The sequence below is a fragment of the Aspergillus fijiensis genome (assembly GCF_003184825.1).
Source record: "Aspergillus fijiensis CBS 313.89 unplaced genomic scaffold BO72scaffold_10, whole genome shotgun sequence".
NCBI classification, from domain to species: Eukaryota; Fungi; Ascomycota; class Eurotiomycetes; order Eurotiales; family Aspergillaceae; genus Aspergillus; species Aspergillus fijiensis.
The window spans coordinates 753677-763473 of record NW_024468986.1 but is presented as its reverse complement, the minus strand read 5'-3'; the positions used below and the strand labels follow the sequence as shown (position 1 = coordinate 763473).

Genomic DNA, 9797 nt, shown 5'->3' with positions numbered 1-9797 from the left:
AACCCTAATGTAAACCCTAATGTAAACCCTAATGTAAACCCTAATGTAAACCCTAATGTAAACCCTAATGTAAACCCTAATGTAAACCCTAATGTCTTAAAATAATATATTATTACTTTTGGACTCGCAAGAGTTATATGTTTATCATGCATGCTATTTCACCTCTAGCCCTTATAATAAAAAAAATCAGACCTAGATTAAATTTAACAAGATAAAAATCAACAGTATTATAATAATATAAAGATATTAAAATATATTATAAGTACTAGTAAAATAACTATATTATAGATTATAAATAATAGCAGCTAGAGAAATATTATAAAATTTCTAAATAAAGTATTTTTTAATTTTTTATTTATTAATATACAAATATATTATCTTTTGAGTAATATTATCTAAGAATATTAAAATAGATAGTTTATATTATTAAAAAAAAGATAAAAATATTTAAAATCTTTATTTATATATATGATAAAAGTATAATATTTAATAATAAATCTATAGTGTATTATAATATATTTTTATAGATATATTAGTAATTTTCTAATAAAATAAAATAATTATTTATTATTATTATTTTTTTAGTTGCAGTAGAAATATAATATTCAATTTTATAGATTTTTATAAAATTAGATATATCTTTTAGTTTATCAATTACTGTCTAACTAATAATTAGTTACATTATAAGAATAGAATAAAAAATATACTAGAATATAATTAAATTTTTATATAATATACTACTAGTAATTTACTGAAGAAATAATATTAAAATAATAATTAGGCTTAAATTATATACTAAATCTAATAATATAATTTTAAATTAATATTCTTAAATATTTCAGATAGAATATAATATTAAAATAAAATAAAGTTTCTGCTAAAAATAATAAATGATTCGTAGAAATATTTTAATTTATTAATAAAACTATAGTTATCTATTAATATCTCAGTATTATTAAATATAGATTTATACTTACTGTTCTAATAATATAAATAATATAAAAAATAATTTATAATAATATTAATATATAAATAAAATAAAAATATTATAAAATTATAGTAATAAGATTAAATAATAATAAAGAAATTAATAATATATAATTATACTATTATTATTATATTAAAAAAATTATATTTTTAAAATAGAATAATATTAATTTATAAAATATTAATTTAAATTTAATCTAATTCTATAGTAATACTATCTATTATTATTATTTATACTAAATTGGTTAGAATAACCGATGGAATAATAATATTATATTATCTAAATACTACTAGAAACAGCTGTATAGAAAAAAAAGCCTAATTATTATAAATAATTCTAGGTAATCTAGTTAGTTATCTATAAGTTTTTTATATTTCTTTTATATAATAATTATAATATTAATAATTCTAATTCTTCTTATATACTTAACTCTCTTTTATTTTACTAGACTACAGAAAAGCAAGGATTGGTTTTGATTTTAATAGACTGCTGCTATTCTATACCTAACTGACCTCTTTCCCTTAACATCAGCAAAGATATTATATAGTAATAGCCAGTTCCTCTTCTATAACGACCAATAAAATTTGTATAGCCTCAGCTCTCCAGCACTTAAAGTGTATCCTTCCACATACTCTCTGACCTGAGCGCTGTTTAACTCTGAATAAGTACCCCATGTTCAATCAATACTATACAACACTTATCATACAAAACTTCCCCGAGCATCGAACAATACCAGTTAGATTTTCTTAAACCCGGCACAACCGCCCATTCTGGTCTGGTAACCCATCTAGACTTCTCACCTCCCAATCCTCACTTCCCACGGCCGTGGGCGCATAGAACAGACCCGCGGGATCCCACCGCTGCTTGACAGCATACAACCGCGCGTACAAATTTCCGTAGAACGCTTGCTGGAAATTCGGCTCTTGAATATCTGCCTCGGACATGTACGCCCCGGAGTCCGGGCATGTCTTGCGCCACTCGCCCAGCACATCATACGTCAAGGTATCCATAGTCTTCAGAATCTCCGCATTGGTGGCGTTGCTGTCCCAGCTGGTCGAGGTGATAGCATGCATCAGCGTGGTCCGGAAGGCCGGGTTGGCCGCGCTCTCTGGGTAACCGGCGGGAAGCTCGGCCTTGAGGTTGAAGGCCAACAGCGAGTAGCCCGCAGAGACCGTCGAACGGAAAGCGGCAGTGGTCTGGTTGAAGAGGGTCGCGTTGACGAAATTCTCGCGCGGGATGAGGCGTGAGCCGGTCATCATCGTCACACTGCCGATGGTTTCGAGCGGGAAGCCCGCTTCCCAGGCGTCGTAAAAGTTGTCGTAGTAGGTCGTTTTCGGGGTGTAGGTAATGCCCAGCCGGTCCAAGTCGGCGAACCACGGGGCCATCAGGCGGTCGAATTCGGCCACCGTGTGGTTCACCGCGAAGTAGGGATTCATCAGGAATTCGAAGCTCTCCTCACCGAGCTTGATAATCCAGAAGTAGGCGTACGTGCCCGCGTCGGCATTGGTCGGGAAGCGCTTCATGTACGCGTCCACGCCTGCCCAGAAAGTTGCGGCAGTCACATTAGTGGAAGTCATGAAGGAGAAGGTGGAGACAGTGACGGGGATCTTGGGGTGGAGGCGCGAGATGATTGATGTCACGACACCATAGGTCCCTATTGATTGTGTTAAGTTTAGCGAGTGGAAGAGAGGGATGGGTAGAAACCGGGGGTGTCTGCTTACCACCGCCGCCGCCGCGAAGTGCCCAGAAGAGGTCTGGGTTGGATTGCTCGGTTACAGTAACAAAGCGACCGTTGGCGAGAACGACCTCTAGGGCCAAAACCTGATCAGCAGCCAGTCCATAGACACTGGACATGGGCGAGTGGCCACCGCCCAGCACGTATCCACCGGCCACACCCACGGTCTTGCCCTCGCCTCCAACCACGGTGTAGCCGAGCTCGTGAGCCTTTTCATAAACCTCGAAGGCCTGGACACCTGCGCCTAGCTTCACGGCAGGGCCATGGTAGTTACCCAGATGGTATTCATCATAGACCTCAATGTCCTTGAGATTGTGTGTCCAGATGCCCAGGGCCCCAGCACCGGTTGACTTGCCGTTGAAGTCGTGGCCTGTGTTCTTTACTGTCAATCGTAGCCCATGGTTGCGAGCGAAATTGACTGCCAGCTGGATCTGCGCCACGGTGCTGACATTGACGGCATAGCTGCTGTAGCCACCAACGGTACAGGTAGAAGAAGTCGCGATGTCAGTAGGAAGACAGCTACGGCCTTCGAATAGAGGCCACATGATTGAGGCGGGGTCTGCGGCACTGCTTAAGTCAGCGTTTACATTCAGAGACATTCCCAGAAATGGGGGGAACGTACTGTAGGTATGACACAGTCCAGTCATCGGAAATCTCTTCACAGGCTGTTTGGTTGTAGTAAGCCGACCAAGCTGGGTAGCAGGTCGCAGCCAGGGGGACTGTCTTGATGAGAGCACCGCCCAGTGCTTGGTTCAATGCCGACCACTGGGAGGTCGAGGGCCACGCAGCATCTCCGGGGTAAACCTTACATGTGCCCACTGCAGGCAGGGTGAGGTTGGCGTCAGCAAACTTGAACATAGACTCATAGTTCCCCAGCGTCCTTAAGGCACTGTTGGTGAGCTGCTGTGTTTCACTGACGAAATACGACGCATTGGCGATTAAGTTGGTGGAGGAGACCGTGGTGGCAGCCGCAGGGACTGTCCCCACAGAGGCCAGGGCCTGCGAGCATACGCCCAGTGCGGCCAGTAGTGAAGGTGTTGAAGGAACCATGATGGACACAAGACTGTCAACCCCTAGCTACAGACCGGGCTTTGCCCATTTAAATAACACCGACAAGAATCTCTCATAATTAGTGGGGCATTTGGCAGGATGGCCCATGTGGGATGATGGTCGACACTCAACAACGTGCCGTTGGCACATCCACAGTCCATTGTGTTTTTTTAGCTTGGGCCGAAGACCCGAGGCTGGGCCGGTCCTTGCCGGAGATTGCACGGGAACTTTGCTGGCATTCCCCGGTGTTAGTTTGGTCGCTAGCGAGGAGCGATTGTGGATAGTCTGGCGTTAGTGAGGATCCGGTGGATTGAAATCCCCAGATGGTCCGGGCCTCGGCCAATCCCGCCCGAGCCCTAAACTACCGGCGCCATTAGCCTCGGAACAACCCCCCCAAAGGCAGCAATTCCACGGCCATGCCTACCTCCAGCAAATTAATTTGTTTGTGCCAGACTACGTTTCATTTGCCTGCTCACGCTCTCTGCCGTGCTTTCCGGTCGAGCCGTCTAGATGCTACATGTTTACGAGTTGGTGTGTGATTGGCCAGATGCCACTTTCGAGGTGAATAGTGCACGCCACAGTCATTGCCTGTACTTTGCCGCGCCCAGAATTTCCACGCCGGGCAGATAAACGAGCTTGTCTATGGCACTGTTCTTGTATTTAAGCTGGATACACTAAGACACGCATCCCTGCTCGGCTGGTCACCATTGGAAAACCGGCGCAATGGACCTGCATGCAGGATTTTATCCCTGCCTGCTGCTGCACCGAGTTCATAAGATTCCGGTTCCCCTTTCCCGGCCGTCGCGAGATTTTGCAATGCTTCGATGATTATCAACCCCCCATGGTTGACGACAGGCACCAGAAAGTGGCTCTGGGGGTCGTAGTTGCCTTTCCTATTTTGGGAGGGATCGCAGTCGTGCTGCGGTCATGGAGTCGGCTTATGACAGGAACGCGGTTCGGACCGGGTGAGCTTTTTTTCTCGTGGGACCGTCGATCTTTTAGCTAATCGAGGCAGATGATGTGTTCATCGTGGCCGGATATGTGGGTTGCATGATAGATCTCTCCCGCCAGTTCACTCCCCACTAAACATTCCTAGATACTGGCCATCGGCCAATCCATCACCTCGTGGTATTGTCCGTTTGCATCTTCATTGGCTACTGAAACGTCTATCTGACAGATAAAGACATCAAAACGAACTATGTGGGCATCCACGAATGGGACATTCCCGCAGACTACAACATAAAAACTGGCCTCATTGTACGAGCATTCCGAGTAATCTCCTGCCCCACCAAGACAAATCAAAAACTGACTCCCAAGCCTGGACGAAAAGTGGAATTTCGCCAACCAGCTCATCTATAACCCCTGCCTCACAATGGTCAAACTCTCGATCCTCTTCTTTCTCCGCCGCCTCGAGTCGCAATCCCGGTCAGTCAACCTCCTCATTTGGTCCACCACGAGCGTCACCATCCTCCTCTTCCTCGTTGTTCTGTTCGTCGATATCTTTCAATGCCACCCGATCGCGTACGTCTACGACACCTCCCTCGCCAACGGCACCTGCATCAACCAAGGGGCCTTCTATGTCGCGACCGCCGCCATCAATTTGTTTACCGATATCCTCGTCGTCTCGATCCCGACACTGATCACCTTCCGCCTCCACATGCCGTGGCGAAAGAAACTGGCCGTGTGCGTGATATTATGTATGGGGTTGATGTACGTTCCGCCCACTTTCCCTTTACCCCCTGCACATCACAGGCACTAAAGAAAGCGCCCAACAACAGAGCAACCGCAATTGGCATCTGGAGAATCATCCTCCTGGCAAACGGCTTCTTCCCGACCCAGCCTGTCACCGACGCGACCTACGCCATCGGCTTCTGTAGTTCCGCCGTCGAGGTGCACGTTGCCGTCGTCGCCGCCTGTGCCCCGTGTCTCAAAGCGGTCGTCAGTCGCTACTGGCCGCGCCTCTTCGGGACGACCGACCAATATTCCTCCGGCAAGAACATATACGGGTACGGCTATGGTCGGAGCCCGAGTACCTCAGGGTTCCGCCTTCGATCTACCAAAAAGGGGGGGGGAACACAGGATGGGGATGGAAATGGCGACGGGGGGATATTTGAACTGGCGGTAGCGGGACGACCACGACTGACCTCGGCCGAGATGCTGCGCCGCGAGATGCGGAAATATCATGTGGGAGTGGAAGCCGGGGGTGGGAGAAATGGGAGTGTGGATTTGAGTTTGAGTAGTGAGGAAGGCATTCTGGTGGGTAATGGGGGAGCGATCGTCAAGAGGATGGATGTGCAGGTGCAAGTTAGTCAGAGTGATGAAAATAAGAGTGTAGAAGACGAGGAGGTGAGAGGGGCCAAGAGGCATCAGGGTCAGGGAAGTGTGGATTGCTTGGTTCGATAGGGGAACTTCGCCGGAGAAGATTGCATGGGTCGCCCGATACATGCACATCTATTCCTGATGTTTTTCTATCTGGGCAAGGCGAGAAATAATCGGGCTCGGCTGGATGTGGTAAGTTGCACGGCATCTCCACTTTCTAGTATTCTTGACTTTTTGGTTAAAAAGCACTTATCCTGAAACTCCAGTGTGTAAAATATCTTGTTTTATATATTGTTCCGAAGAATGGTAATAACATCATTCAGCTTTTGCGCCTGGTCGATCTTAGTCGAGTATCCAATGCTTGGAGGGTTGGCAGGAAATACCAGATGCGTAGAAGCCTTGCTACCATCAAGTTCCACTGCCATGGTTCACATGCAATCTTAGATTTAATCACGCGCATGTCGAACCAAGCGAAGGGATAAAAATGTAATCTAGACTCAGTCTGAACGCAGGAGCAAACCTCGATCGACCAATGAGCCCAGTAACCATGATCTAAGCATACAGACGGAGCCGCAAGCCAGTTCAGCATTGTATGGAGACCTCGTACCAGCCGCTCACGGGATTCTGAGTCCATGGATCGAGTTGAATATCACTCTTCTGTTGTGTAGTCTTGTGCCATAAAACTGGGCACGATCTGGATATAAAAGAGCAGACCTGCGCCGATCCTGCTGTTGAACATCGGTATTCTAGTCTCAATCCCGCACCACCATATCCAGACCTCAACCATCGCTCCACATCGACCCCCCTGACCCGATCACAATGCTCAAAGGCAGCCTCCTCTACCCCCTTGTCGCATCTCTAGCAAGCGCTTCGCCGGTGCTTGACAAAAGAGACATCTGCAGCCACACCCCGGCCAACGGCCTCATCGGCAATGCGGTCGCGAGCGTAGCTTGCGCCCAATTGACCATCACCAATGAAGGATGCTCCGTGACGGTCAAGTTTCCGGCCGACATTTACGGGGACTCCTTCACTTTCGACAGCGGATCTAAGACCTTCAAGGCTTTGCGCAAGAGCAAGCTCACTTTCACCGCGACGCCGAAGCCCGGCAACAGCGCCGCGGTCTGGTCGGGCACGGGCGGAACCAGCAACCCCACCACCTACTCGGTTCCACTGGCTGGTCAGCCCGCCAGCATTTCCGTCAAGTGCGCCGCCCCGCCGAAGTGCACTGCCGTCGGCCAACCTTGCATCTTCGAATACCCTGAAAACTGCTGCTCCCAGACGTGCGCCTGTATTTCGGGAGTGTGCAATTGTTTCGAATTGTGATTCCCCTATCTTTGGACTTTGATAATAAGCATTCTCCATTTTCTGAATCAACTCTACACCTATGCTTCAAAACAAAATCATGCCCTTTGGAGTGGAGGCGAATAAGACATAGATATGACGCTCCGGAAATTTTGCGTGTTCCAGAACCCAGAACATCTATCCGTTTGCGGGCGCATGATTCATCATTATCCACCGATTAAAATCGCGCGCCCGGTGGATCCAGGATGCAAAGGGCTCGCTCTCTAAGTTACCCCGGTTTGTCTCCCGGAATAGCTAGTGTGATTTTCGCATCATCTGTGGTAGGAATAGAACTCCCACGTAAGGCATTGACCGGGGTGCAACCTTAGCCCCCTAATTAACTGAGATCATTTTCCTGCCCTGCATGCGCTTCGTGCCTTCACAAGATTGATAGTCTGATTTGCAGGCGATGAGGCCTGAGACAAGCACGGGTCAGCTCACGATCGGCTCCTGGCGCTAGAAACCGATGTGTAATTTACCCCGCGCGTTAACTTATGGCCTGATTGAAAATTACTAGGTAGTCCTACTGGTTCATCTGTCATTTTTCTTTGGTCGGTGTATATCCCTCTGCAGTCGCGCGCAGAAACGCACCGGATGACAAATCTATCCATACAATAAACTATCTGCTTCCGAGCCTTTTACCACAATATTATTGTTCTGGGGACACTACCGTTATCACTAATCGGAGCTGCCCCCCCCCTTTTTCCATGTATCACGCAAGGGTACTTCCAGTGAGTAGAAAGTCAGAGGTCGTCGCGACAACAATACGCCAACCTGCTCCTCGATCCACTACAGCACACTACGGCCTCCATTCTTGACCTTGGTTGTGGTCTCGGGGTTCCTGTCGTGAGAATGCTTCTCGGCCAAGGCGTGAAGTGGTTGCAGATGAAATCTCCACGAAGCAGATCGAGCTGGCCAGCGCTATTTGCCCTTAGCCCACGCTGACCGCCGGTGAAATGATCACGGCTCTCAAATTGGAGCCTGCGAGCTTCGGCAGAGTAATCGTTAATTGCCGAATTTCTGTGGAGAGGCGAAGGACTGCGAGCATTATAGATCTAGAAGAGACGATATGGGACGGAATCCTTTTGAGAAAGAATTATCACCACTTCTGCCAAATTCGAACAGTGCCAAACACCAATGTCGATTTCTGCCTGTGCGTGCAATCATCGCGCAGTATGCCTTTCTTATCGACACCGACCCTCTCCGACGTACCCGGTGTGATCTTTAGGTTAAGACGAACATAAGGACGCATCGAAACACCCAAAAGCATAATTGAAGTCCCGCTACAAATCCTTACGAGACCTGGCCTGCAAACCCAGGGCAAAAAATACACTTCGAGGAATGAATGTTTCGTTGGGGTTCGGTGATTGCCTCAATGAGTCGAGTATGGGGACCAAAGAGATAAGCTGGATTGACCAAGTTGGTGGCGCAGATGTGCTAAGATCAGGACTATAGGTGTGGTACACACTTCCAGGTCTCTTTATTGGTTTTGTTCCGGGACGGAACCTTGGCCCTTAGCCTGCTGCTCGTGCTCTCTGGGTTACAGGTGTCGGTTCATCAATATCGATATAGCATTCGTTAATTAAGCCTTCTTTCGTAGCCCAGCGGGTAGCGCCATGACCGCCTGCAAGATGACGCTGGGCCTTAGAAACCTGCTTGCCAGCAAAGCCATCGCGCAAGGCTCATCCTTTTGCTTGGTCACCTATTGTCCAGCAGGCATGCAGGCTCGAAACGGCTCGGACGCATGCACGCGCCGCGTCCATGCACGTTGACGTCTCCACCTTCATCCTTCATGGGGCCACATGGATACTCAACGTACATTAGATTCAGATACTGATGCGCCGGAATTGTTCAATGGACGACAAGCATTGGTCGCAGCTTCGCGTTGTATTTTATCTCACGATGCTGGACCGGAAAAGAAAAGGAGGCAGGCCTCGCATGGGTTGGCTGGACTCGAAGTTTGAAGCAAGCGAGATCTGCAGTAGGAAGCCGGTTTCCATGGCGAAACTGGTCCGGTCTGTGATGCTGCTCCTGCCAATCCCCAGTCTTGTTTGCGCGTCTCTCCACGTCCCCCTCAAAGCACAACCAATTTAGCAGGTCTCACAACCATTAACCTACCGCATAACTGCGACGCGACGCGGCAGTCTCACTGAGGCTTCTGAAAGGATTTGAAGAGGTGGACGGTTTCGAGAGATAGCTCTTGCATCGTCGGCGGGGCCCGACGAAAGGTGTCGGCGTTGGTGGCCTGGATCGCCGGGTCACGTAACGGCCGAAAAGTTGAAAATACTACATAGCTGATAGCCAGTTTCCTTAACTAACTAATTAATATAATTTTGAATAACTTCAAGTCTTCAGCTCTTGTAG

General features: G+C 47.2%; 3 protein-coding genes across 3 annotated transcripts; 2 read left to right on the top strand and 1 right to left on the bottom strand.

The window, feature by feature from the left end:
• Nucleotides 1-916: 916 nt before the first annotated feature.
• Nucleotides 917-3773, bottom strand: BO72DRAFT_484108 (FAD-dependent oxidoreductase; the record flags this gene model as incomplete). Its single annotated transcript, XM_040947839.1, has 7 exons — nucleotides 917-925; nucleotides 978-981; nucleotides 1501-1553; nucleotides 1621-1635; nucleotides 1789-2642; nucleotides 2710-3290; nucleotides 3346-3773. 7 exons carry the CDS (start codon nucleotides 3771-3773, stop codon nucleotides 917-919), a joined length of 1944 nt encoding a protein of 647 aa, XP_040804315.1.
• Nucleotides 3774-4614: 841 nt separating this feature from the next.
• BO72DRAFT_341549 (uncharacterized protein) lies at nucleotides 4615-5792 on the top strand (the record flags this gene model as incomplete). The annotated part of the gene is made up of 6 exons (XM_040940617.1): nucleotides 4615-4738; nucleotides 4789-4814; nucleotides 4870-4906; nucleotides 4957-5030; nucleotides 5104-5483; nucleotides 5552-5792. Coding segments are annotated over 6 exons (882 nt in total), but the record flags the coding sequence as incomplete, so codon positions are not given.
• A 1049-nt stretch (nucleotides 5793-6841) lies between these two features.
• Nucleotides 6842-7682, top strand: BO72DRAFT_445624 (uncharacterized protein). Its single transcript, XM_040944098.1, has one exon. It carries the CDS (start codon nucleotides 6912-6914, stop codon nucleotides 7413-7415), a length of 504 nt encoding a protein of 167 aa, XP_040804313.1. The 5' UTR covers nucleotides 6842-6911; the 3' UTR covers nucleotides 7416-7682.
• The last annotated feature ends 2115 nt before the right edge of the window (nucleotides 7683-9797 follow it).

Bases quoted from the DNA above. Each gene is read 5' to 3' on its own strand.
- BO72DRAFT_445624 (XM_040944098.1), top strand. From the start codon at position 6,912: ATGCTCAAAGGCAGCCTCCTCTACCCCCTTGTCGCATCTCTAGCAAGC.